The 26,245-nt window shown below is 57.2% G+C and overlaps 4 protein-coding genes across 4 annotated transcripts; 1 reads left to right on the top strand and 3 right to left on the bottom strand.

Annotated features, from left to right (window-relative positions):
• Nucleotides 1–4,586: 4,586 nt before the first annotated feature.
• On the bottom strand, nucleotides 4,587–6,108 carry LOC34624116 (calumenin). The gene is made up of 5 exons (XM_022737212.1): nucleotides 5,734–6,108; nucleotides 5,566–5,608; nucleotides 5,314–5,405; nucleotides 5,134–5,194; nucleotides 4,587–4,930 (listed from the first exon to the last, which is right to left on the bottom strand). The coding sequence occupies exons 1-5, from the start codon at nucleotides 6,106–6,108 to the stop codon at nucleotides 4,587–4,589; spliced, it is 915 nt and encodes a 304-aa protein (XP_022589499.1).
• A 317-nt stretch (nucleotides 6,109–6,425) lies between these two features.
• LOC34624115 lies at nucleotides 6,426–17,779 on the top strand. The gene is made up of 13 exons (XM_026337761.1): nucleotides 6,426–6,453; nucleotides 6,608–7,065; nucleotides 7,201–7,402; nucleotides 8,518–8,598; nucleotides 8,855–8,968; nucleotides 9,479–9,591; nucleotides 10,206–10,408; nucleotides 10,535–10,697; nucleotides 11,006–11,153; nucleotides 11,273–11,710; nucleotides 12,741–12,767; nucleotides 16,831–16,853; nucleotides 17,699–17,779. The coding sequence occupies exons 1-13, from the start codon at nucleotides 6,426–6,428 to the stop codon at nucleotides 17,777–17,779; spliced, it is 2,079 nt and encodes a 692-aa protein (XP_026193546.1).
• LOC34624323 (AF4/FMR2 family member 4) lies at nucleotides 14,410–15,798 on the bottom strand. Its single transcript, XM_026337786.1, has one exon. It carries the CDS (start codon nucleotides 15,667–15,669, stop codon nucleotides 14,410–14,412), a length of 1,260 nt encoding a protein of 419 aa, XP_026193571.1. The 5' UTR covers nucleotides 15,670–15,798.
• Nucleotides 17,780–20,522: 2,743 nt separating the features above from the next.
• Nucleotides 20,523–25,287, bottom strand: LOC34624325. Its single transcript, XM_026337760.1, has 10 exons — nucleotides 24,286–25,287; nucleotides 23,832–24,207; nucleotides 23,245–23,590; nucleotides 22,821–23,190; nucleotides 22,580–22,688; nucleotides 22,309–22,453; nucleotides 21,853–22,008; nucleotides 21,542–21,745; nucleotides 21,320–21,458; nucleotides 20,523–20,690 (listed from the first exon to the last, which is right to left on the bottom strand). The coding sequence occupies exons 1-10, from the start codon at nucleotides 25,285–25,287 to the stop codon at nucleotides 20,523–20,525; spliced, it is 3,015 nt and encodes a 1,004-aa protein (XP_026193545.1).
• Between the last annotated feature and the right edge of the window lie 958 nt (nucleotides 25,288–26,245).

Raw genomic sequence — 26,245 nt, 5'->3', positions numbered from 1 at the left:
AGACTTCTGCTGTCTCCATATAACGCTCTGCGAAAGAACTGCTCGAGGCCTGGCGAGCAAGCAACGTTGTACCGCAAGCGCCTGACAGCAAGCACACACGCATTCTTCAGCTGTGGTGTGCTTGTGGACAAGATAGCAACCGTCATCTGCGAGGCCTTTCAAGCGTCCCCATAGCTGATGCAGCTACACAGCTCTTTCGAAAAGAGACATGTTTGTAGGGGCCAGTAAAGACAAGACAGACACAAGCCATCTGCTCCAACTTGGCCACGCGTCCACAGGAAGTGGGCAGTCCTCAAAAGCAGGGGGCACGGTGGGAGGGCGCAAGAGGCGGGGAGGAGGGGGACCTTTAGGTGCCGTACAGCGCCACGAAGCTATGCACCTTGAGTTTGCTACAGCGTTTAAAAGGCTGGATGCGCTCGCAGAGTGATCGATCGTGGCTTGGTGTCTTGCCCGCACTGCCGCTTTCTGCGACATGCTGGACTCCGTGGATGCTGTATACCATCGTACTGATATTTTTCACACTTCAGTGCACGAGATTTGGGTCGCCACGCGGTTCTATATAGTAGTAGTGCTCTGCCGTCTGTTGCGAAAGGGCCAGCTGGACGGCATGGGCACAAACAGAGGCTCTCGTTTGGCTATACACGCCACATATGTTACAACAGAGGCTCAAGGAAGCAGCCATCGAGACAAGCGAATTCCTACGGCGCGTTAATACCCTTTAAATGCAGCCAGGGCGAACTGAAATACGAACTTAAAATCCCATGGCATCGTATATGCGAAGCCCTTCTTGCATCTAGCCATCAACCGTGCAGCTGATTGCCACAGTAGAGTACGCCAGACGACTCTTCCTGCGCAAGCCTGCGGCGCTTTCTTAAGGGTAGGTAGCCTGCGAAAATATTGTCTTGCTGCGATTTCAGTGCTTTACACTAAAGAGCCATCGTTTGTGTTGATGTACCCGAGTAAGTGTGATTACAGTGAGCTAGATGCGTGAGTTGCACCTCCTCACGCCTCGGAGATTACCCAGGGCTTGCCCTATTCGCCACGCCGATAGTCCCAGATACTGTGCTAGCTGAGGGTCTGAATGAACACCCTCACAGATGCGCTACAGACGCAGCAGCAAAGTAACACTGTGTAGCATTCAAGAGCCTAATGGCATTCCAAGGAGCATCCACACACGGACGCCAGACTGCGAGCTGGACTCTGTCCTAAAGTAGAGTCTGTAGGCAGTGACTGTGTGCAACAGCGCTGTTCAGGGTGAGTTTGCACATCCCTTACTTCAAACAAGATGACGCAAACCGTCTGCCTCATTGCGAGGCCAGGAACCTTGTAGGGGTACCGGCGGGGGGCCTCACGATAGGGAGAACAACTGCCAAAGTGATCTGCCCACAGCGGCAGAGGAGAGGGGCACCCACTAAAGGAGTTCTGCCAAAATTTTTTGCACGGAATTTCGATGTGCAGCGCAGCTACTGGGTTAAACGTGCATGCCTTCTTGGCAGACGCTTTCGTCGAGCGGTCAAACCCCATCCTCTTTTACGAGTAAATCTCTTGTGTTGAAATGCCGCCTCCAGTGGCCTTCAATATGCAGGCAGTACGGATCACGAGGTGCCTCAACCGGAGACAGCTGCCCCACAGTTTGTAACTGCTAGCAGTGCGGGCACAGCACCAAGTCTGTATGAGCGTTTTGCTGCTCATGGAAAACACAATCCAGTAAATGTAGAAACACGTACAGCTTTCCGTACTGTAGCCTAACGAAAGCTGTAATTTACCGGCCCTTGCCTGGCATGTAGCCTATTCAAAGAAGAATGTAAGACCTTTAATTAGAATGCTTTGTAGTAAAATTTACAACCTGCGTGCATCTAGCACAAGGCTGGAACAGACTATCTCCCATAGAGCCGGCATACTTTACCATTCCCTCGTTAAATGCCTTTTATTTCTCAGCTCACGAGCCCTTTGTCCTCGCAATCAGCCTTTTTGCCAGCATATTCGCCTGCCAAGCCATAGGCGGCCTGCATGCGTCCCATGCCGTTCGACTCAAAGCACCACACTGTATCCCATGCATACGCTCTGGAGGGTGTATGCTGGCCGCCACACTGTCAACAGTTTCCAGAAATATGCATCGCCAGCGGTGCATTAGAGTAAAATACGATGAGATCGCATCTACACACTGTCTCCAAGGGAGCCAGAAAACCGTCTCTGCAGTTGTGGGAGGCGTGAAAATTGCAAGGACGCAGGATGCAGCTTAGTAGCCTTGAAGAGGCCGGCTCTCCTTACCAGGAAGCACCTGCACTTGGTACTCCTAGCCACTGCTTAGCGGAAACGCATGCACGCAGGGTCGTCGACCGTAAACCTGCGGGGACGCATCTGTGACCTAGACGGCAACAGAAACTAGATGCTCGAAACTGTTGCGAAAGGCGTCGTTGGACTTTCCTCGTGCTGTGCACGCCACTGAAAGCACAGCTAACTGCTTCCTCCCTCTCTCTCACAGATTTCAAACACTCTTGTTTTTAGGCGCGTTGTCTGACTGTCTTCAGCCTTGTACTACGGCCATACGTGCGCATACGACGACTACAGGCAGCTGCTTTTTCTCCCGCAGTGGAATTCGAAGGTTTTAGAGTGGCAGCGACTGGCGAACGTTGGATTGACTTTTTGTGCCATGGACAAGCCCTTTGGTATCCTCAGGCCAATATATGCCGCCCTTGGCGACCCCTGCGAAACAGCACGCTCATAGCAAGGCTTAAGGTCAAAAGGCAGAGCGAACTGCACCAGTGAGCTTCAAGCACTTGATGTGGCCAGCAGTGGCATTCAAGGCAAGCAGGGGCCCCCTCAATGACCCCAGAACTCCAAAGCGGTTCAGCTGCTGCTGCCGCTGCATGCCTGCCGCATGGGCAAGTGACTGGCCAAAGACTAAAGCGCCTGTAGCTGCAGCCGCTAGAGCGCGCTGCTGAGTCGCCTTCAGTACCTGCTGCTGCAAACCCCCAGCGGCAGCAAGGCCTCCCTGCCTTGCCAACACCATTTGCGCCAACGAGCACAACATGCGCCATCAATTGTTGCACTCGAAGCAGCCGAAACTGCCGTGCGCGCGTGCTATTGCTGCAGCAGTAACAGCGCGAGGCAAAGCAACAGGAGCAGACAGAATCACAGCAGCTGTCTCGCCAGTCAAGGAGTAAGAACGCCAAAAAACCCGATGGCAGTGGGGGAGTGCAGCACCCCAGCAGGGATGGCAACCACTCGAACGGCACAAGTGGTTTGTTGAGGCATTCGTTGGCAGTCGCCTGCTGTTGTTGTTGTTACTGCGCAAGACCCTGCTGCCCCACTGCATGCTCAGAACGTTCCGTTTGGAACGCCCTCCCTGGAGCAACTGCTTTCACTCCTGTTACCCCACATGCCTCCTTCGAAAGTGGAGCTGGTACTGCCCTTGCTGCTACCAACTCCTGCCAGCTCCCGTCGACCTCGGAAGCAGCGAGCCCGCCTCCCAGCAGCAACGACAGCAGCTAGCCGTTAGCACCGCCAAGCTGGCGGAGGCAAGTATACGGCCATGTAGCAAAGGCCCCCAGCGTGCTACAGCGTGTCAAAGCTCTAGGATACATGCATTGGCTGCTGCGCTACGCGGGCGAGGCAGCCCTTCGAGGAGTGCACAGACATAGTACGTTTTGACCAAAGATTATCTGTAAAGTAGCCAACGAAGAACGCACACATATTAGGCCTTTTCGCGTCTCTTCCCTTGTCCTTCCTCTACACTGTCGGGGACGCCTGCCACACGCAGGTCCTCGAAGCAGAGGCTTTTCTGCGGCGAGAGCGAAGCCAAACGGGATAGGCAATAAGTCAGCATACACACCCCTGCACGACTAAGGCACCGCCAACTGTATCGCTTCCGCGCTAACAGAACTCAGCCCCGCACATTTGGCCGCCCGCCCCTCCACTACGGCTCTCCTTCCAACCGCTTCGTGAAGGCAGCTCTCACTATACCAGCAGACTCAGTTGTGCCTCCCAAATACCCACAACGGAGCCTCTTGATGCCGCTGGCGGCCTATCCAGCAATTGACTAGCTGGCTAGTCAATTGCTGGCCAAATCGCGCCTCTTATATTGCTAGTCGAGGCGCTACGTGCCCCCTACTCTCCGACCCCTACTCCCCAACCCTGCGAAATCACTTCTACCCCGCTTTCCTGCTCTGTACACATAGGACTCCTAAAGCCAAGGTCTGCGCGATGACGCAGCTAGCCAAAGCAGGGCAGCAAGCCCTGGTTACGGGGACTGCTAGCGGCACACAGGCTAGCTGGCAGATTGTGTCTGGTGATTGGTTGTCCCCTGTCCAAGTGAGCTCTTGCTTTTGGCGCACGCTCCCCCTTACCGGTTTGTAACCAGCTAGCGAACTCGCCACCGAGTTAGCCAGGAAGATTGCTGCCCTGACTTGACACATGCCCCCTCGTGTGGGTGTCTCATACTACCTACGCTCGCGGAAGGAGCAGACGTGTCTCTCTAGCTGCAACCGCTGGCGCAAGGATGCGCGCGCGTGCAAGCAAGTGTGTGCGAGTTTTGTACGTTGACTGCGTGCTTGTTGCGTTTACGTGATGCTAAGCCTATTTCTTTACAGCTCGTCGTGCTTGAGTTCGTCTTCCTCCCCCGGCCCGACGCTAATGCCCTGGAAGGGAAGCTCAATGCCTTCGTATTCTTCGGGGAACCTCAAGAGTTCTCCGTTGTCGGTAAGCATAGACACGGAGAAGGTCTCGAACTTGTCTTGCCACTGGTCCTTCGTGATTTTGCCGTCTTCCATCTCGGCATTAAGGGCATCCAACATTTGCTGGAGGTCGTGCGCGTGTGGATCCTCAATTACAGTCCGAAGCTCTGCTTCGTCTATCTTCCCATCGCTGTTCTTATCGTATGTCGAGAACTCCTTGGTCAGTTCCTCTTTCTCCGGATCTGTCAGCGTGCCTGAGCACCGCAAGCACGTTGTATGCATACAACACTTAACTACGTACTAAAGGTCTGCTGTATATGACTTGTGCGCGCTCGTGCCTTCTAATACAAGCACACATGCAAGAGACATCCTGCCGGGTGCCGTTGCTTGCCGCATTCAGACATCACAGGGCCGGCAGGCGGCACGGAAAAGTTTCACATAGTTTGCAATTTTTTACCGCCTTCGTTGAGTAGAAATTCGTCAAGAGAGATCGATCCGTCCTTATCCTTATCTTGAGCCTGCACAACCATAGCGCCCGTCTTAACCCTTCAGTTAGACCGAGGAAACAACACGAAAGACACCCCACCCAGCCAGATGAGGAGCTATTCAAACTGCAAGCCTCCAATCTTCGACTCACCGCCATAATCTCATCAACTTCAATTTGCATGAGGACATCGTCCTTTCCTGGATCCATCAGGATAGTCACCTCTTCCAAGCTCAGGCTCCCACCTGCGCGCATCAAGAAGTATTTGCAGCCCTCGCGAAAACTCGAACCCAACAACACCCACCACGTCAGCTAAGCAGGCGACTAGACCAACAAGGCTCAACAGGGATCGGAGGCCTCTGCTGAACCCACTAAGAACCCCACGGCGGCAGTGGACATTCTTACTTTTGTCTTTATCCACCGCTACAAACCTCTTGTGAACCTCTTGCTGCAGGAAGGCGAAGCACAGAGAGAGGCGCCGAGAAACAATTTCACTACTCCTGATGTTATGCCTCCCCGACAGCGGCTTCTTCCCCCTCTTCATTCAACTGCGATGGAGGGAAAAGCACTCACCTTGTGCGCTTCCTGGTTGGCTGCGTCGGCGCCGTCTGTGTAGGTAACCTCGAGCTCTTCCAGCGTAATCTTTCCGTCGTTATTCTTGTCAATCGAGATGAATTCCTGCTTAACTTGGTGCTTGTGCATCGCCTCCTTAAGTTTGGTACTCCACTTCTCCGCCTCATCCTTCGAGATTTCGTCATTCTTGTCCGTGTCCACGAGCGCAAAAATAGAGTCCATCCTCTTCCTAATCTCCCGCAGACTCAGCTGCATTAACTCAGCAAGCTTCTCGCCGGAAAGCTTGGGTGTCTGCTCCGTCGGACTGCTGCCTTCAGTGCCGGCAGACATCAGCACGACAACAGCGGCGACTGCCGCAGACGTAGTGAACTTCATGTTGATCCAAAAAGTGCAAAGCAAACGCAATCAAACCCGCAACAATCAGCAGACAATAAAAGGAAATAACCGCCTCCGCGAAGCATGAGAAATAAGCTTCCTCCAGCCACAGTCCGCGAGACAGAGCGCATAGAGCAGCGCCACAGCCACAGCACCAGCCCCCCCCCCGACCCCCCCCCAAGAAAACGCAGAGCCCACAAGCCATTCGTTCAAGCCTCCCTCGTAACTCGCTAGAAAATGATCAGAAACACTCAATAAGCTGCAGAAACCTTCTTTTCGGGGCCTTCAAGAGTGCCGCGTGTAGGCGAGGCTCCGAGATGTGCTTGCTGTACAAGGCGACTCCAGGCCAAGCAGCCTTATGAACACTGAGCCTCGGACCAAAACTCTCGATGTGGATTCTTCGCCACCCCCTCGCCACTGACGCCGCGAGTCCAGTCTTCTCCTGCTGTAGACCTCAGAGCGTGAGCCTCCTGCGTGCTCGTGGGAGCTGCCTCGGCAGGGGATCGATCCCGTGCTGCCCGCGAATCCTTGAGCCTCAAGCCACCGGCTAAGGCTTTGGCTCGGGGGCGTATAAGGCCACAAGGCTCTCGGCAAGGCCTGCCTGGGGCCCCTGTGGTTGGTTGGTGGGGAAGGGAGGCAGCCGCTGCGATCTCGGTGAACACGCAGAGCGAGAGAATGGAGACGACTCCGCTGCCTCTGGGAAGGAGAGCTCAGCTGTTGCGGCTTCGCCCCTTATATCAGCGCGTTGACGTGCTGCCCTTCGCTGCAACTGCCTTCGCGCTGCTTGTCTTAGCCTTGAGGGAACATGAGGCACTGGGGAGTCAAGACGCAGCAGAAGCCCCCACCACAGGCGCAGCGCATGCAGACGTTCCCGGAGGGCCTGCTGCATCGAGGTCTGAGGCGGCTCCCGTGCAAACGGGGGATGCAGACACGTCGCCTTCCTCGGACTTGGCAGCCGCAAGCAATCCGAAGGAAGAGGCTTTCCCGTGGATCCTGCAGACGCCTAGTTCGATCGCGCTGCTGCTGCTGCTGCTGCTTTGGCTCGGCTTGCAGCTCTCCAGCCGCTGGACCTTGCGCTTCCAGCGCTGGAAGAATTTTCAGCGCTGCGACCCCGCAGCAGCTGCTGCAACTGCATGCACGGGCGGAGCAGGAACGGGAGTCGCTACACACGTGTTCGTTGCTGCCGGAGCCGAAGAAAAAGACGACTTCTTAGTGCCAATTGAACTGCTGCAGCTTCAACAAGCGGCCCTAGCGACTAAGGGAACGGCATGCACTGCAGGACCCCCCAAGACAGGTGCCCCCCACAAACGCCGGCAGCAGCAGCAGCAACTGGAGCAACAGCAACACGAGCAACAGCAGAAGTTTGCGCTGCTGATAGTCTTGCGGGGGCAGCGCTATCTATACGATTTGAAGGCAGAAGATTTCTTTCCAGTCACGCCGCCGACGCAACTGTCACTGCGCAGATACTTGGGGTGGACAGGCCTTACCGAGGGTCCTTTGTCCTCTCCAGCAGCATCAGCAGCAGCAAGGGGAGTTGCAACAGGAGAACCAGAAACATCGGTTGCTGATGCACTGATACGCTACGGCCGTAATGTGTACGACATCCCTGTGCCCCCTTATCAGCAGCTGCTGATGCAGCAGCTCCTCTCGCCCTTCTTCTGTTTCCAAGTGTTTTGTGTGTCGCTTTGGCTCCTCGACGGATACTGGAGTTTTCCACTTTCAACCCTCATACTCCTGGTCGTTGTTGAAGCTCAGGTCTGTCGAGAAGGCTGGGGGGGGGCGAAGGCTGCTGCTGCTGTTTTTGCTGGAGTTGCTTTTGCTGATGCTGCTGTTTGTTTTGCTGCTGATGTTGGTGTTTTTTTCGCTACTTTTGCCGATGCTGGTGTTTTTTTCGCTACTTTTGCCGATGCTAGTGTTTCTTTCGCGTCTCTTGCCGATGCTAGTGTTTCTTTTGCTGCTTTTGCTGATGCTAGTGTTTCTTTTGCTGACTTTTGCTGGTGTTGTTGCTGCATGCGCAGCGAGCTGGGGGGGGCCTGCGGCTCCCTGTGGGGCCGCTGCTGCCTTGCCTCTGCAGTTGTGCCTCCCCTTCGGCAGGCAGCCTGCAGCTGCAGCTGCCTTCGTGCGTTGTTACCAAGAAGCCTCGTGAGCTGGCCTAAAGGCGTGACAGCCTCTTGATTACAGAGTGTGGTTCGCTTCATTCTCGTTCGCTGATGCTGCTGCAGACGGCCCTTAAGCACAAGCGGGAGCTGATGCGCGTGCGGGACATGCAGCGGAAGCCTCCTCCGGTGTACGTGCACCGCAAGCACTGCAGCAGCGGCAGTAGCGGCAGTAGCGGCAAATGTACGTGGCGGCTTGTCGATTCATCTGAACTGCTGCCAGGAGACATTTTCTGCTGGGAAGTTCATGCAGGACGCGTTGGGGGCCTTTTGGCGCCAGCCGATGCCCTGCTGCTGCAAGGCACTGCAGTCGTCGATGAGTCTCTCCTCACGGGTATGCCCTTTCAGCCGGCTGATCCCTGGATGACGCACTTTTCTTTATTATCTCTCTATGTAAATCTCAGACTTTCGAGGGTTCTGGCCGGGGGGGGACGCCGCAATCGCCGCGCGGTGCGAATCGAACGCCGGGACAGCCTTCTCGACCCCTCATATATCCGTGTCGTGCAGTAGCTAGCTAGCTAGCTAGCTACTGTCTTGACCAGCTCACTTCGCGGCTGTTTGCTTGCGGCTTGCGGGGTTGTTGCTCGCAGGGGAAGCGATTCCACAGGCGAAGGCAGGGCTGTCGCTTACCGCCGCAGATCCAGAGGCCCTCAACGAGGCGCTCGAGTTGCAGGGCAGGCACAAACAGTTCGCTGTATTTGCTGGTAAATTTCTTTCGCCCTTGCTTCCTTCGCCTCCGTGGGAAGCGCGTGGGGACGCCTTTAGCGCCGCCTCCTGGAAGATCCAGAACACTCACACACACGCATGAACGCATGCAAGCCCGAGGGGCAAGCAGGCTGCTGCCAGGTGCAGGCGGCCAGCAAGCTGTGGCTCCTTGCAGCTGCGCTAACGCCCTATCCGTCTTGTTGTGTGTGTGTGTGTCTGCTTATCTCCATGTCTATGTATGTGTATGTCTTTGTGCATGCCTAAATCTATAAGTATGTGTATGTGTAAGTATCTGTATGTGCTGTCTATGTGTATGTCTATATGTGTATGTGTACATGTATGTCTGTGTTTTTATCTGTGCATATCAATGTATATATGTATACGTATATCTACGTCTATGTGTATGTGTGCCCTTCTATCCATATCTGAATATATATATGTATATATATATATATATATATATATATGTCTACGTCTATGTCTCTCCCTCTCTTTGTGTGTGTTTGCAGGAACCAGCCTGTTAGCTGCAGAGAATGAAAGTGATCGTGGTTTAGGCTGCTGCAGACCGCCGTCTAACTCTCCCGTGTGTGTTGCCGTTCGCACAGGATTCGCCACTACCGAAGTGAGCCTGTGTGACTGCATCATGCCCTGTTCTTCTTCTCTGCAGCCTTCTGTCTGTCTTGTCCATGCCTCCTCCTCTCCCCACATGCTGCCGCGCTTTTCAGCTCTCCTGGCGAATCGCATTTCGCCATGGTAGCAAATATTTCTTTGCCGCAGGCTCCGAACTGCCGTGTTGACTGCCTTTGTGTTCCTACTTGCTGCTTCGCTCCATCCCATGACCTCTCCTTGCGTGCCTTCCCCCCTCTCCGTCTGCTGGATCGCGCTGCTGGGATGCGTCGTTTTTTTTCTCGGAAGGGCAAGACGTCTGCGTGCTGCTCTTACTCCGTCTCCCCGCCCCCATCATCCGCTTCCCGTTCTCCTCCTCATGCTGCCTGCTGCTGCTGCACAACGCCAGTGCGTCGTCTCTTTTTTCTCCCGCTGCTGTGGCTGCTGCAGGGTCAGCTGCTGCGCACGTTGATTGTCACCACGAGTCCGCCTCGCGCCAGCAGCAAAGAGGGCTGGACTTTTCTCGCGCTGCTCGTTCTTCTGGCTTTGTTCTGCTGCGTCTACGTGGCTCTCACTGCGCCCCTCTCCCCCTTCTCCTTTTACCACACGGAGTTGCCCTCGGTGCTGCAGTGGCTGCAGCCCGACGTGGAGCACTTGCAGCAGCTGCGAGCAGAAAACAAGCGCTCTCCAAACACCTGGCGCCTCCTGCTCACCCTCTCCCACATCGTCACCTCCGTCGTGCCCCCCGAATTTCCGATGCTTCTTTCACTGACACTGTCCGTCGGCGTCCTCCACCTCGCGAGGGTCGGCATCTGCTGTACAGACACCCTCAAGTAAGGCGCTGGTCTGGAGGCGGCGCTTCTGTTTCCTTCGAGAGCACGTAGCACTCACATATTGAGATGCATCCTTTTGCGACAACGCACTGCCTCTTATTCCCGCTCCTGCTTTTCCGGCTGCAGACTCGCTGCTGCTGGTGGCGTGCGGGTTACTGCCTTCGATAAGACAGGGACGCTCACTCACCACAGCTACAAGCTCCTGGGTGTCTTCGGAGTAGGCAGAAATCCAGAAGATCTCGACAGCCAAACGCCTCGGCAGAGGCAAGCCTCCATCCTGTCGCAACAGGTGCGCTGCAGTAACTGCATGGATACGGCCACGAAGAGCAGCTGCCACATAAACTCTCATAATCGATGGTTTTAGGATATCGGAATTCACCACATCTACATTCTACATGTGTGTGCATACATATATATATGCATATGTATTTAGATAATATATATACATGCGTGTATTCATATATACATATATATGTGTATGTGTATGCGTGCTTCTGGGAAGACAACCTCGGAGCTTCTCCCTTCCCACGCGCCTGTGTAGTATGCCCCTTATGCTGCTGCTGTGTGTTGCGGCTGCTGGTGCTGGTGCTGCAGGAGTCACCGCTGCTGACAGCCCTCGCAGTAGGATCGTGTCACTGCCTCAAACCCGATAGCAGGGGTGTGCCCGTCGGCGATCCACTCGAGCTTGCGGCCTTCAAGAGCTTTGGATGGCAGTTCACCTCGCAGAAAGCTGCCGCTATTCCTTGTCAGCTGCTGCTGTTACGCGCGCACATTTTGCTGTTCATGCTGCTGCTGCAGCTGTTCATGCTGCTGCTGTTGCTGGAAATACTTCGCCAGTGCCGTTGCGCAGTGGAAGCACAAAAGCGCCGGCGAGGGGGGACTGTTGTTGTAATCGCTGGCGTGAAACTGTGTTGTTGGGAGAAGTGGACCTGCCGTCTAGTACGTGTGCAATGCTTAGTTGCTGTGTTTGTTTTGCTATGCATGCTGCTGCAGGTGGGAAGAAGGGGGAGTCGGCTGCGCGGCTGTCGCTGCTTTTCTGCTTCCCGTTCGCTTCCAGCCTGCAGCGCACAACGTCCGTTGCGGAGTTTCGCGTCTCGAGCGAGCGCTGGCGTGCCTGCCGGCAGCAGCAGCAGCCCCAGCAGCATCAGCAGCAGGAGGAGGAGCTGCACGAGCTGTTGCATCGAAAGCAGCAAGGCTACATTGTTGCAGTGAAAGGAGCTCCTGAGCGCCTGAAGGGGTTCCTGGCAAAAGTTCCTGCCTTTTACGACGCAATGGCAGACGCCCTCACAAGCCGAGTGTGTAGTATGCACCACGCCTACCTGCCTTGCTCGCTACTGGAAGACCAGTCGGTGCTGCTGTTGCTTCTAGTTCCGCTTTGCAGGAAGAAAGGTGTTGCGGGAGATGTTAGCCATGCTTGGCCTCCCTAGGTTTGCAAGTGCGCTGTGCAGTTCCTCTGAATATCGGTGCGGCTGCTGCTGTGCAGGGCCTTCGAGTGCTGGCCATAGGAGCACGCGTGTGTTTCGCGAATCCTCAAGGCGCTTCTCGCGATGCTTTAGAACGAGATTTGCTCTTCTGCGGCTTCCTTACCTTCGCCGCCCCCGTCAAGCCCGGAGTTCACCACGAACTGCAGCTGCTGCGCAAGAGCGGCCATCAAGTCATCATGCTGACAGGCGATCACGCACTGACTGCAGCCGCCGTTGCTGCCGACGTGGGCATTCTGCATGCTCCTAGCCGCTGCGCAGCGTCGAGCTGCTGCGGAACCTACTCAGGAGAAGAAGGAGGAGGAGAGACGGTGAAGAAGGAGGAGAAGAAGGAGAAGAACGAGGACGCGTCGAGTGCCGCCACAGCCGAAGGCCCCGCGGATCCTGTCAAGTTGATGCCACTCTTTCTCTCACTGGCAGATCCAAAAAAGTTGGTCCTCAAAGAGGAAAATGTCGAGAAGAACGTCCGATCTCGCCACACGGGAGCAACAGCATTAACAACAGCAGCATTGGCGACAACAGTAACAGCAGAAACAGCAGCAACAACAGTACCAGCAGGGGACAACTACGAAGGCAGCAACGGGGGAAGCGACTACACGGGGCAGCTCGAGTGGGTAGCCTCGGATGGCAGTGTGCGCTTACCTTTTGCCGCAGCTATCCGCCCCTTTCCCTCCAGCAAATACGCCTTCTGCGTATGCGGCAGTGTGCTGAGACTGCTGCAGCAGCACAGGCGGAAGCAGCAGCAGCAAAGGGTGTCGGGAGCGCATGCAGGCGTCTCGGCTGCTGCCGAGTCCGCCGACGTGCAGCTAGCAGCAGCGGATCAGGAGCGGCAACACCAGAGGGATGAGGAGGAGCAGCTGCAGCTGCTTCGGCTGCTGGTGCGGCATGTACGAGTTTTCGCACGGCTGTCACCTCATGAAAAGCAGCAGGCTGTCGAAGCGTTCACCTTGGAGGGCCTTCCAGTGTTGATGTGTGGTGACGGAGCCAATGATATAGGCGCTTTGAGAACTGCTGCAGTCGGAGTTTCTGTCCTTTCCTCGACGCCGTCTGCTGCTGCCGCCCCTGCAGCGGCTGCAGCGGACGCCCCTGTTTCGCAGCAACAGCAGCAGCTGCAGCTCGCGCTGCAAGCGCTGGACGTCGGCAGTGCCTTAGTCCCCCTCGGATCCGCCTCCGTGGCTGCCTCCTTCACGTGCAGGGAGTCAAGCATCAAAGTCGTGTCTCGAGTGGTATCGCAGGGGCGCTGCTGCCTTGCCTCGCTGCTGCTCATGCATCGCCTCACTGCGCTGAACTGCGCCGTCACTGCGTTCTCCCTGTCCGTCCTCTCTATGGACGGTGTACGACTGAGCGACACCCAGGCAGCCCTCGACGGCTTGCTCTCCGTTATTCTTTCGTGCTTGGTGAGTGCCACACCGGAAGAAGAACAAACGCAGGCGCTGGAAACAGAATCCGCAGAGCAGAGGCAGCACCTACAGGAGCAGGAGCAGCCCGTCTTTATGGGAAACAAGCCACCGCCAAAGTCCGTATTGACTTTCTGGGGTACCTTGTCGCTAGTCGCGCAAGGCTGTCTACACGTGTTGTGCCTTTCTAGGGCATGGGCCTTAGCCCGCACCTTTAAAGACAGCAAAGATCCTAGCAATTTGACCAGGGGAAGCAGCAGGAGCAGCATGAAGGGAGAATTGCTGCTGGATGCGGATGAGCCTTTCGAGCCTGACGAAGTCAATACAGCCGTGTTCTACCTCATGCTCTGCATGCATATCTCGATCTTTCTGTCAAACTATGAAGGCGCTCCCTGGTCGCTGCCTTTACGGCACAACAAGAAGCTGTTTGGCCTCTTGCTGCTAGGCCTTAGCTGCCTGCTGCTGCTGCTCTCGCAGCTGCTGCCGTTTGTCAACCAAGCTCTGGAGCTGGTTCTATTCAGCGACGGCACCCTTGTGCTGCAGCTGCTACAGCTGCTGCTTCTCGATCTTTTCGTGCCGTGGATCGTTGCTGCCGCGTGCAGAGGAGCAGCAAGCCTCAGCGAAAAAAATCTGCGTCCTCTGGCCGAACACACTGCAACCCCGCCTCAGCAGCACCGGCAACTGCAGGACAAGAAAGAAAACTGACCTCAGCTGCAATCGGCATTTCGTTTTGAGTCAGAGGGAACGGGGGAAGAGGGTTTTTAAAGCAGCCAGCAACGGCCGCTCGAGCTTCTAATAATACCGCAGCAGGTGTCGTTTTGGTGCGACCCTATGGAAATGTACGACAGACTCTGTAGCGCCAGAAAAAAATGCTTAGCTACTTAATTTTTCCCGAATCAACAGTTGCCTGTGCGCGGCGAGGGTGTGCTGCTGCTAGTCTACCCAACAACTGCCTAGTGCCTAAGAGCTAGAGACAGTTGTTGCAACCCCCCAATGCTAACGCAGTGCCCGCACAGACATTCACGCTGCTGCTGCAGCGAGCGCTGCCCTTTGCATCTAGCAAGCCCCGCATGCACGTGCCACACGCGCGGGGAAAGCTCTGCAGCAGCAGCCGCAGCACTAGCTAGTCGGCTATTCCGAGCGACTGCGCAGCAAAGAGATCGTAGAAAGAGGCGAGCTCTTGCAGCCTTATGGTTTCGTCCCGAACGGCTGCATGCAGCTGCTGAAGGTGTCTCGCCACCTGCTGAAACGCTGTCTGTTCCTTATCTACTGCAGATGCAGCACGCGCTGTCTTTGCTGCTGCTGGAAGCGAAGCGCCTGTCGATGCCAACGACACCACAGAAGCAGAGGCAGGCCTGCTTGCCCGTTCGTCTGCCTGCCCCCGCTGCTGTGGCATATTACTGTGCAGCAATGACAAGTCTTTTATGTCTGCGAGCGACACCACACGGGGAGTTGCTGCTGCCTCTGCTGGAGCTGTTACTGCTGTTTCTCCTGGAGCAGCTACGGCTGCTGCCGTCGCTGCTGCTGAGGGGCTTGCCGCTGAAACTTCGTCCACGCACCCGTGAAGCTCTAAAGCCTTCCCGCCGCTACCTTGCTCCGTCGCTGTGTCTGCTGGTCTTAACCCTAGCAGCAACAACAAGCTATCTCGCCCTCCCGCAAGTTCCTCTAGCTGCTGCAGTGCAGCAGCAGCAGGGCCTTCTTTGCACGTAGTCAGCAGTAAATCTGTGGGCTGCTGCCGTTTGCTGCAGCTGCTGCCTCCACTTGCAGCAGCAGCATCAGCACTACCTCCACCAGCATGGCAGCTGACTCGCTGCAGCTGATCGAGCAGATGCGGCGCTTCCCTGCACCAAAACTCACGCAGTTTCTCTACCGCTGCGTCATGAAGCACTGCAACGGAGGCACACAGCAGTCGCAGCTGCTGCTCGTCTAGCTGCAATAGCGTCTCTTCTTCCTGCTGCTCTCGTTGAACGTCCTCCTGCTCTTGCTGCTGCCGCTGCTCCTGGAGAGCACCATGATCCTCTAAGCTGCCGAGGGGAACCTCGGATGCTGCGGGAGTGCCCGTTGCAGGAGACGCTGCTCCTCCTGCTGCTGCTGTGGCATCAGGTACTTGCGGCAAGTGTATGCACAGGTCAGAGCCTTCAAGGGAAACAAACGGAACCGCAACTCGGGGAGCAGCAAATGGCTGCTGCTGCTGCTCCTGAACCGCTGCAGCTGGCGAGCGTGGCTCCGCTGCTTCTAGGCGGGGGTCGTCGCTACCATCAGCAGCCGTGCACGCGGAGAGAGCAGTGAGCTGCTGCAGTGCGTCATGCAGCTCCTTTGGCATCGTCTCCGCAGCCAATGTGGCCGCTGTAGCTGCTACGTGCTGCAGCCCCGCGCGGCACATCTCTGCGTTGCCGCTGCTGCTGCTGCTGCACACTTCATCAGCAACACCCCGCAGGTCCCTGTACAGCGCAGAAATAAGGTTGAATGCGAGGTCAGAGCTCGCCGCTGCCTCGGAATCTGCTGCTGATATCGCTGCAAAACCTGCAGGAGCTGCAGCAGCATCGGCTGTTGCGGCGCCCTCTGCTGGGTGGCGGTGTACCCGCGTCTGGATACGGCTCAGCGGCTGCATGATGCAGAAACAACAGCAGCCAGGAGTTTTCACATGAGTTGGGAGCTGCTGAAGAGCAGCTGCGGGGGCGAGCAGGCTTGCTTTCCGAACCCCAGCATCCGCCGCTTACGCCCGTGCTGCTGCTGCTGTTGCTGCTTCTGCACGATGTTCTACGAAACAAGAGCTCGCGGCCATGAACAGGCAGTAGACAGCCGGGTACTTGAACGATTTTGAATACGATCTTTCAATGTTGTTGCATGATGTAGCCGCAGTTTCTGCTCCAACAGTGGCCCCGGGGCTGTCTTGAATTGGGTGGGTGGGGTGGTGTTCCTGGTGGTCCTGGGCATGTGCCGCAGCGGCAGCATTTGGGAGGCAAAGGAGCAGTTTCCAGCGCGCGTGGCATCAATGCACAGCACATAGAATTACGTTGGCTCGCACCGTGGACGCATTCGCGGGGGCATTGTGCTTGTCGGCGTCTCAAAGATCCGCGACGTGCCTGGTCTCCCCACCCGCTGTGCGTGTTTTCTGTGGAAGCGTCCTCTGCTGCCGCTATTAGTGCTGCTTGCGCTGCGACAGCTGTGTCCAGTAGAATCAGCAGCAAGTGCAGGAGCACCCGCAGCCGTTTCGAGGGGTTGTTGCTGCATGCTCCTGCCGCGGAGGAGGAGGCTGCCGCGTGTAGAAATGGAGTCTTTTGCGCTCTCACCCCGAGCTTCATCGCAAGTGGTGGCAACTCATGCTGGGGGTGCCGCCCTCCCTGCCGCCTCCGATTACGCCACTGCAGCAGCGCAAGAAGTCCAGCAGCTGAGAAGCCGCAGCCCCCTGCTGCAGCAGCAGTCGAGAAAGCTGCAGGGGTGCTACCCCCAGAATCGGCAGCGACTAGCAGAAGAGCAGTCAGAGCCGCCGCAGGCAATCGTCCCCAAGCCGCCTCCCCAATGGACTCGGGGGGAGAGCGAGGAGCAGCTGCAGCAGCAGCTGCAGCTGCAGCTACAGCTCGAGCAGCGCCAACAGCTGCACCACCAGCAGCGCATACAGCAGGAGCTAGAGCGCCTCGGGCAGCAAGCCCTTGAGCAACGACAGCTGCAGCACCGTCCACAGCTTGCCTCGAACGAGCACCAGCAGCAGCACCAAGCGTCTGTCGAATCTGCAAGAACACCCTTGAGCAGAGGAGCAGCCCTTGTGACGTCAGGCAGACGGCGCAGCTCTACAGGGGTAGCCGTTGCAGGCTGCGGCGGTGCAGATAATTCAGCCTGTGCCTTTGCCGAGGCTTCTTGGCCAATGGCTGCTGCCCCCACAGCAGCCCCCCCTTCTGCAGCGGGCGCTGGCGTTGCTGCGGCTGTCTCTGCAGACTCACCAGCAGCAGCACCTGCAGCGCGAGAATGGCCATGCAGCGGCATGCAGCAGCAGCTGAGCAGCGTCTGCTGCTGCTGCAGCGAAGAACTGCGGGATATGGGGCCCTGCGGAGTGGAGGGCTGCTGGTGCGGCGCGGCAGCAGCTGCTGCCGCAGCAGCAGCCGTCTCCACCCCTGGAATCAGCTGTATGTACAGCTCGCGACTCAAGGTTCGCATCGCGATGCAGCAGGAATGCAGCAGCAGCAGCAGCAGCGCGATCGGCTACGCCAGAAGCCTTTGCTTCAGACTGTACAAATACAATGAGGCACGCTGAACAGCACAGCTTCCCCTCTCCTCCCTCTTCCCTATCGAATCGATCTTGCCCCGATAGAGCTCTACGCCGCTCCTTAACGCGGGGGTCAAACGTGCTTGCGCAAAATACCTCTTTTGACGCCTCTGTATCACGGCACCTCCCCCGTAATGCCTCCATGAAGGCACCTGCCTCTGACGTCTGTACATCGGCTGCTGCTGTGCATGCATGCTGCGCTCGCTTCAGGGACTGCGCGTCGAGCTGAGCGACCCTGACTGCCCCCCCTTCCTCTTCAGCTGCTGCATTAGCAGCACTAGCTTTGCCGCCTTGCAGCAAGAGCAGCAGCTGCGCGTTGATTTCAAAGCCTTCGGCTTCCGTGTATGCCTTTCTCTCCCCCCAGACATTCGTCTGAAGCCCCCTTTCTGCACTGCATGCGCAACAAAGCCACCCTTTCTGCTAAACCACAGTCCGACTCCGACGTTCGCTTACCACAGGGGCTTCTGTGCATCGAGATTTGACAATACATGTGCCTCCTCAGGTCGTGGATCTCATAAGGGAATGCATTGCTGACGCCGCTGCTGAGCCACTGCAGCAACGGTAAGACGTCGTGGGGGCGCATGTATGCTACTACTACTGCTGCTGCTACCACTACTACTAATTATCATCATAATGATAAACATACTAGTACTAGCACTACTACTACTGCTAGTAATACTAGTGTTACTACTACTACTGCTACTACTATTGCTGCTACTACTGCTAGTAATACTAGTATTACTACTACTACTGCTACTACTACTGCTGCTACTACTGCTAGTAATACTAGTATTACTACTACTACTGCTACTACTACTGCTACTACTACTGCTGCTACTAGGGCTACTGCACGGGCGTAGGCGCGAGTGAGATTTGAGGCAGCTTCCCAGCGTTCAGACAGCTATCCCTCATGCGGACTGCACTGCATTTGGGGTGCAGGCTTGTTGCTGTGTTGATTCTTTCTCCGGAAGCCGCTGCGGCGCAAACGGCTGCCGCGTCTGCTGCTGGCTTGGCAGGTGCCTCTACAGTTGCGGCAGTCCCTGCTGCGACTGCTGCTCTGCTGCCCGTCGGAGATGTCGGTGAAGCAGCGGCAGCGGCAGGATCAAAAGCCGCGCCGACAGCAGTGCTGCGTCTTATAGAGACGAACGCCTTTAGGGAGATTGTCCATCTGTACTTTGACCTCCAAGCGGGAACAGCCGCGGAGGTGTACAGACACCTGACTGCGCACCTCCAGTATTTTCAGGTCTGATCTGCAACTGCGCCACGCCCCTTGACACAGGCCGCAGCTGCTGCCTAATAATTTTTGGAATGAGGCATGCTGTCCTCTCGTGCATTGTATTGTCGCTGTCGCAGCGCAACGGTGCCTCTTTCCGAGCAGTGGCAGCGGACATGCAGCGAGAGAATCGCCAGTTAGTGCAGCTGCTGCAACAGCAGCACCAAGAGACGTGAGCGGCTGCTGCAGCGGGCATGCGCCTCTCCCTTGTGTATGTAGAAGCAGCGGCAGGAACGGTTGCAGAGTCTCTCTTTGATCATGGTGAACTGCCGAAAGCTGCGCGTTCGTTTGCTTGTGCGTTCAGTGAACTGGCCTTCTTGCAGCTGGAGCAGCAACACCAGCAGCAGCACCAGGAAGCCCTGCTTGCCGCAGACGAGCAGAAGCGGCAGTTGCTGCTGCAGCAACAGCAGCAGCTAGAAGAGCAGCAGCAGCAGCACAATGAGCGGTGGAATCGGCTCGCACAGCGGGTGCAAGGCGTGGAGCAGCACGCATCGCAGGTGAGTTGACGCCTCACCGCTTGCGCTTCTGCAGCAAGGGGCTGCTTCCTGTCCTTTAGTGCCTCTTTGGCGTTGTGCTTGCTTGCTGCGCTGTTGTAGCTAGCAGCCACGGCGTCCGAGCAGAAAGAGTGTATCGAGGATCTGCAGAGACAGCTGCAAGAAACGCGCACTGCTGCCGCTGCTGCTGCTACGGCAGAGGCAGCAGCAAAGAAAGAGGCACGCCAGCTGCAGCAGGTGCACCTGCAGCAAGTTCAGCAGCTGCAGCAGCTGCAACAAGAAAACAAAAGTCTGCAGCAGCAGCTGGACGCCGCAGTAGCGGCAGCGAGGCTTGCCGAACAGCGGGAGCAGGAGAGCACTACTCAGCAGCAGCTGCTGCAGCAGGAGCTGCAGCAGCGCACAGCGGAGTTGACGCATCGATCTGCGGAGGTGGAGCACCTGGTGAAAGAGCTCGAGAAGGTCGGCAGGCTGGGTGGCTGGCTCTCTCTTTGCATGCATCACCTCTGTTGCCGCATGCTTGCGGGGGTAGCAGCGGCAAGGCAGACAGACAAGCAGACAAACAAACAAGCGCAGACGCGCACGAGAAGAGCACCTCAATCAAAGAATGCTAGCCAGCTTAGCGCTTCTTCGCCTCACCTAGCGGGTGGTGCTTCGTTTCCTCGAATTTTTGCGACCTTGCTGCTCTCCATTCTGTGCGAGGCAGCTGCTTTCTTGCGCATTGGCTGCAGCAGCAGCAGCAGCCAATGCTACTCCCTCAGTGCTGCGGGCGACTGTCTTCAGGGAAACTCCGTTGTAGCCAAGCTGCAGCAATCAGTCCGCAGCAGCAAGGCCAAGGCTAAACAAAACGCCGCAGACGCTGCAGCAGCAGCAACAGTAAGTCTTCCGGAAAATGCGAGTGCCTTCCTTCCCGCATGCCTCTCGGGGTCGCATGCACATGCTGCTCTCCCTTTGTCGCTGCTGTTGCAGGCTAAGGAGGCAGCTCAGGCGAGGCTCAAGGAGTTGGAAGAAACGCAGCAGCAACGAGATCAGCAGCAGCAGCAGCTCGAGCTGCAGCACCAGAACCAGCAACGCCAACAGCAGCAGCTGCATGCAGAGTGCCAGACACTAGCAACCCAAGTACAGCGGCTGCAGGCCGAGCTGGAAGCCTCCAAAGAGAGTGAGTTTTTTCGCGTGCGTCTCTGCTACTGCAGCCGACTGCTCTGCGCCTAGCAGATCCTTCTTGCCCCTTTCTCCTGGACTTGCCACCAGTTGCTTTTCTGTGGAGCGGCAGTTGCCGCATGGCAAGAGGGGGGGCAGGCTGCCTTCCCGTCGCATGCAGGCAGCCCCTTAAAGGTGGTGGCAGCAGCGCTTGACTGTGCTGCAGTGAACGCGCGCTTAAACAAGGAACTGACGTCTCGACAGTTACAGCTGTACCTAGACCGCTACGCGACTGCACCCCAGCAGCATGCAGCAGCAGCAGCAGACACAGCTCCCACACCTCCGGGTGCAGCCTCCCCCACCACAACGCCTCTCTCTCCACGCCAGCAGCAGCAGCCGCCTTCAGTCCAGCAGCAGCTGCTGCTGCGTCAGCAGCACCAATTTGCTACAGCGGCGAAAGCAACACTCCCAGCAGCAGCAGCGGCAGAATCCACAGTCAAACTGCTCGCCGCGCTGCGGCCTACGTCTGCAGCAGCAGCAGATCGCCGCTTCTAGCACAGCTTCCTACACTCCCCGCTGCAGCAGCAACACGCGCACAGTCCAAGGGGGAAAGGGGGCGTGTGCTGTGCTGTTCCCTTCTCGCAACTCTGCTCGCTACGCAGCTGGTGTCGTCTACCCACACACAGACACGGCGGAGCGCCAGCAGCAGCAGCCTGCCCGCTTCCCTGCCTCCCTCCCAGCAGCTGCCACGGCTGCAGATGTTTGGCAGAACAAGCACCGCAAAATTTTGGCTTCGAACAGGCGGCAATCGTCGAGAGCCGCTGCTGCCTCGTGGCAGCGGCAGCACTGCTGTCGCGGCTGTTGCCTCGTATCCTGCAACTGCAACGAGAGCCACGCAGTCAGGATTTTTCCAGGGCAAGGCATGTGTGAAAAAACGTCGTTCACTCGTCACTGCCACCACCGCTGCGACGGCAGCAAATTGTATCCCTGCTCCTGCAGAGGGCCTCGCGTCTTAAAAATAGCGGGAAGACGTTGCATATTGCAAGGACTGTGGATAAAGAAAGTACACTACAGCAGTGTGCCTGGCCTCAAAAATGCTTTTTTCATGCGGAGTTGTGCTATGTCTAGCTGCTGCGGCGATGTTGCTCGTTGCATGGCACTAGAAAAATTGTTGCTGCACAATGGCATGACACTGCCCAATAAAGTTTCTACTGTAACTGCGCCTTTGCGCATCACAACGGTAAACCCGTCTCTAGCGTGGGCAGCTGAAAGATGTACAGTTGTTCGCCAGCTACCAAGACTGATCCGCTACTCTTTCTCCACAAGGTTCTCATCGTCAAACACGCAAGCTGCTGCCCCTACTGCCGTTGTAGGCGGCCCTGCTCATGCTGCTGCTGCTGCTGCTGCTGCTGCTGCTGCTGCTGCTCAGCTCCGTAAAAAAGAGGGTCGCAACAGCGCAACGGCGAGACCGCTGCGGCAGACGAAGTTTGCGGCATGGCCGTGCAAGCGCTTGGACTGATATCCGGTATGTACAAATACGAACGCGTGCCGTGTCTGCGAAGGGCGGACCGCAACGAGCAGCACTAGTGGTGCACATGAAAGAAGGCTGTGCGAGGGGAGCGGGGAGGGGGGCCGTTGCTGCTTCCAAAGATGGCAAAAGCTGGCTGCAGAGGCTCGCCGCTAAGATCCCGCAGAAAGCCAGAGGTGTGGTTGTTGTTGCGTTTGAGGCGCCTGCTCGCGAGCGAGCGAGCAGGCGCCTCAAACGCAACAACAACCACACCTCTGCCCTAAACGCGCCCAAGCAACGAGTCGCAGCAGCGTCAAAAGCTGGACTGGCATACTCAGCGAACTTACCCAACCCTCGACTCCATGAACGCATCTCCCCCGAGAGCTCTAGCATAAATGCGCGTCAAGGGTAGCCCAACACCCCAACCCGAGAACAATGCGGCGCCTGCAGCAGCAGCAGCAACCGCAACAGCCACAGGTGCCACGAGAGAGACTCTCGAAAATCCACTTAAAAGGAGCTCAGGCAAAGAGCCGCAGCTCTGGACGCAGGGCCGCACTGCAAGACTGACAGCTCGTAAGACTTAACGGCGCAACGACTGCTTCTGCAGCAGGAAGCTACCTGGTTGCGCCTTCATCAACTTCTCGCTCGTTATCGTTCTCGTGCTGTACAGGAAGCGCCAGGCAAGCTGCTGCTCCGTCAAGCACAGGCCTTCGCCGCTGTCGCTAACCTGCAGCAGCAGCAGCAAACCGCACGAACATGCGTGCGCATGCACGATGCAAGCACCGCAGCCGTGAGCCGATGACAGCGAACAACAGCCCCAGCAGAGGCAGCAGCAGCCAGTGCATGCAGCGCGGCGCACTTTGACGACGACACCCGACTCGGCCGCAAAAATGAGGTGTATATCCACCGGCAGCATAGAGGAGCACTGCTCCTTCCCCTCCCGTTGCTGCTCTTGCTGCTGGTCCTGTGCGCGGGGTGCATCAGGACCATCGTAAAGCGACGGCAAACTGTAGATACACTTGGACTGCCGCACAGGCATAGAATCCCACTCTTGATGAGCGTGTTGCTGCTGTTGGTCTTGCTGTTGTTGCTGGCCGCTCTGCTGGCGCTCGCGCTGCTGCTGCCGGCGCACTGTGGCTTCGATGGCGTTCTTTATGAGCTCGAAGCAGCCGCTGTACGTGTAGGCAGGCGCACAGCGAACGACGATTCTCTTGTCCACCGCAAACTTGCTGCTCCAGCTGCTCCCCGTGCCCGTGCAGGCGCTGCAGCCGCTGCTGCTGCACCTGCATGCACCGCTGAAACTCCTGAAAGCGTCGCTGCCAAAGACGGGGGCCCCCCCCTCGGCTGTACGAACGCTCCCACCACTGTTGCCGCCGCTGCTGCCAGTGGCAGTCTGCAGAAGACTGCCCTCCGGAGTCGCAGAAGACGCTTCCTTGACTGCGTTCTGCTTGCTGCCGTCAGCAGCTCCACTCGCGCCGTTGCGAATGCAGCAGCATATGGAAGAGACATAAACTCGGATGGCGGGAGCACAGCCCAGACTGGTGAGTGCCATGCGCTGAGCATTCGCCGCAGCGCGAACTACCAAAGAGTCAAGTGCACACTGCTGCAGAGCAGCACCCGATGGGTTCCCTGCAGCGCAACAACAGAAACAACACCTCCCCTGGTCTTGCAGATGCGAGAACGCGCGTCGTCAAAATGCGGCGCAAGGGCGCATTTCCTTTCCTTCCCCCCGAGAAACCAACAGCGAACGAAAACGCGCATAAAGCCAGTGAAACTCGAAAAAGTAGACCGTCGCCTGCCCCCACCAGCTGCAAGAAACACACAACCCCCGTCGTGATGCACGTCAACAAAACACCCCGCGACAGCGTACAGCCTTCGAGAGCTCCAATACACCTCTCCCTGAGAATCTCTGCTGCGACGCGCCCGCAGAAAAACGTCTCCAGAAACTTGTCACACACAGCCAGCAGCGCTGCCTGCTGCTTCCTCGTCGGCTGCGTGGTGTCTGGACCCCCCAAGCCGACGTTTGCGGCTCCCCATCCGCCTGCCAAGGGGCCGATGTACTCCCTGACACCCCTCATCAGTTCCCCGACCAGTCCTGACTGCCACTGCCGCAGTTGCAACAGAGCTTTCCTCATTTCTTGCCTGCTGGGCGCAGGCGATACTGCAGCCGCTGAAGGAGAAAGAGGTGCTGGCGCCGTCGCTGCTGCCGCCGTTTCTGAGACAGCACTGCCGCAGGATGGCGAGGACTGTTGAGGCTGAGCCGTCGCTCGTGTGGCTTCCTCCTCCTCGGCCGCTTCTCCTGCGCGCGTTGCCTCCCCTGCTGCTGCACTGACAGCAGAGGCAGCACTCGCTGCTTCGCTACTTGCCACTGGCTGGTGGAGCTGCTGCTGTTGCTGCGGCCTGTCAAAAAGCTGCTGTAGAAGTGCAAGACTCGCCTTGTAGACTTCCGTGGCTGCACACAGTCCCCTGCAGTGTCTGTACAGCTCTGGCTGCAACAGCGCGAGAGCGTGCAACTGCTTCAGGCGCTGCCTGTACATTCCTGGCAGCGTATGCTGCAGCTCGCGAGCAACTGCGGCGTCTACCTGCTGCTGCACCTGCTCGTCCTGCGGCTGAATCTGCTGCTGCTGAATCTGCTGCTCTGCAGACAGAAGAAGCGGCTGTAGCGGGACGGGTGGATCCGGAGGAAAAAGTGCTTCCGCCACTGCTGCATCCAGAGACGAGCAGATCGCTGTGCTGCTGCTGCTGCTGCTGCAGAGGGTGTCCACAGAGGGCAAAGCCCACCAGGCAGCAGCAAACTGCTGCAACTGTGCTGCTGCCGCTGCTGCAGTAAGGTCCGAACTGTTGCTCTCGCACGGGAGTTCACTGCCTCGGAGTCGCCGCTGGCTGGTGCGAACAGCAGCCGCAGCGGAGGCAGAAGCCACGCGGTACCTGCTGCTGCTGCTGCTGTGGCTGCTGCTGCTGCTGTGGCTAGTGCTGCCGCCAATACCACATCCACGAAAGGATGGAGGCACTTGCACTGGTCCTGTCACTGCTGGTGTAGTTTCAAGACCAGCGGTAGGTGGCGACTCGTATCCGTCGCTGCTGCTCTCAGTGCTGGTGCTGCTGCTGCTGTCGCTGCTGCTGCTGTCGCTGCTGTTGGTGTGAACAAGGCGAAGCGAAGAAAGGGGTGGCAGAGGGGATGCAGCCTGCTGCCGCAGCAGCAGCGCGGGAGGAGAAACGGCAGCCGTTGCTGCTGCTGCTCCTCCTCCTCCTGCCCCCGCAGCTGCTACTGGTGCCGTCGTGGCTGCTGCCGCTGGTATCCCTGGAGCAACTAAGGCGGTAACCATCCTTGCGCATAAAATTGGTTTTGTTTTCGCTGCCGCTGCAACAGCTGATGCTAGGAATGCTGCCGCTGCTGCTCCTGCTGCAGATGCGGTCGGGGGTGCTGAGGCTGAGGCTGGTGTTGTTGCTGCGGTGCTGCTGCTTAGGAGCCGCAAGCTGGCATTGCCTGCAGTTGCCATATAGAATAAAGTACATGGGGTGAGAGCGGGGAGTTGTTTCAGGTGCCGCGGTTACGGCAGCTGCTGCAAGTGCTTAAGATGCAGCCACTACCATGACAAGTGCAGCTTCCCCCGCTGCAGGTGCTCCCGCTAAAACTCCACCTGTTTCTGCTGCTGGTTGCTAATGCTGTTGCTGCAGCTGAGACCCCATAGAGAGCTGCCCCTGCGCGCAGCAGGGGTGCTGCTGCCTGTTGCTGGCTACTGCCGGACTCATGTTGTCTTTCAAAAAAAAGGCGACAGACGGAAGAAGGCACAGAAGCGCGCTATCTCCTCCAAACAAAAGAAATGTCACAATCACTAGTTTTCTACAGGACTGCGTCGTGCTGCTGCTGCTGGAATCTGCCTCTGCTGCCGCTCCTCCAGCTGCGAGAGCGACGCAGCGCCGCAGCTGGCCCTGGTACCTCTAACAGCAGCAGCAGCTGCAGCAGTGGAGCACAGGCATGATGATGGCATTATCGGCAGGAAAACTACCTTCGTATCCTGCAGTTTTCGTATGAAGAGAAAGGAAGGAAACTCTAATTCCGAGAATCTAAATAATCCTAGACTTTGGGAGCTGCTGAGCCCGACTTCTTCCCTTCTACTGGCGCGGTGTGAACTGGCGCTGCTCCCGTCTGTGCACCCGTCTGCTCGATACTATGAATTTCTAATATCCCATTTCAAGGCTGTTTTGCTCCGGAACTCTGTGCAATTCCTGCCATCCGGTATGTGTGCACCCCTAAAACCCCTCCACCCACGCGAACACGAA

Source organism: Cyclospora cayetanensis, unplaced genomic scaffold, assembly GCF_002999335.1.
Source record: "Cyclospora cayetanensis isolate NF1_C8 unplaced genomic scaffold, CcayRef3 CcayRef3_contig_20, whole genome shotgun sequence".
In the NCBI taxonomy this organism is placed as follows: Eukaryota; Apicomplexa; class Conoidasida; order Eucoccidiorida; family Eimeriidae; genus Cyclospora; species Cyclospora cayetanensis.
Note: the sequence above shows the minus strand (reverse complement) of the source record. Positions and strands in the feature narration are given on the sequence as shown.

Excerpts from the sequence above, each read along its gene's own strand:
- LOC34624325 (XM_026337760.1), bottom strand. The coding sequence starts at position 25,287 with ATGGTTACCGCCTTAGTTGCTCCAGGGATACCAGCGGCAGCAGCCACG. Across the intron at positions 22,454-22,579 it reads GTTGATGAAGGCGCAACCAG|TCTCTCTCGTGGCACCTGTG; the intron begins GTAGCTTCCTGC and ends GATTTTCGAGAG. Across the intron at positions 21,746-21,852 it reads CAGCAGCAGCAGCAGCAGCA|CTGGCGAACAACTGTACATC; the intron begins GCAGCAGCAGCA and ends CAGTCTTGGTAG.
- LOC34624116 (XM_022737212.1), bottom strand. The coding sequence starts at position 6,108 with ATGAAGTTCACTACGTCTGCGGCAGTCGCCGCTGTTGTCGTGCTGATG. Across the intron at positions 5,609-5,733 it reads CCAACCAGGAAGCGCACAAG|CAAGAGGTTCACAAGAGGTT; the intron begins GTGAGTGCTTTT and ends GCCTTCCTGCAG. Across the intron at positions 4,931-5,133 it reads ATTTCTACTCAACGAAGGCG|GCACGCTGACAGATCCGGAG; the intron begins GTAAAAAATTGC and ends TGCGGTGCTCAG.
- LOC34624115 (XM_026337761.1), top strand. The coding sequence starts at position 6,426 with ATGTGCTTGCTGTACAAGGCGACTCCAG. Across the intron at positions 9,592-10,205 it reads CAGGATTCGCCACTACCGAA|TGGCTGCAGCCCGACGTGGA; the intron begins GTGAGCCTGTGT and ends TCGGTGCTGCAG. Across the intron at positions 11,711-12,740 it reads CCTCACAAGCCGAGTGTGTA|GAGCAGCTGCAGCTGCTTCG; the intron begins GTATGCACCACG and ends AGGGATGAGGAG.
- LOC34624323 (XM_026337786.1), bottom strand. The coding sequence starts at position 15,669 with ATGTGCCGCGCGGGGCTGCAGCACGTAGCAGCTACAGCGGCCACATTG.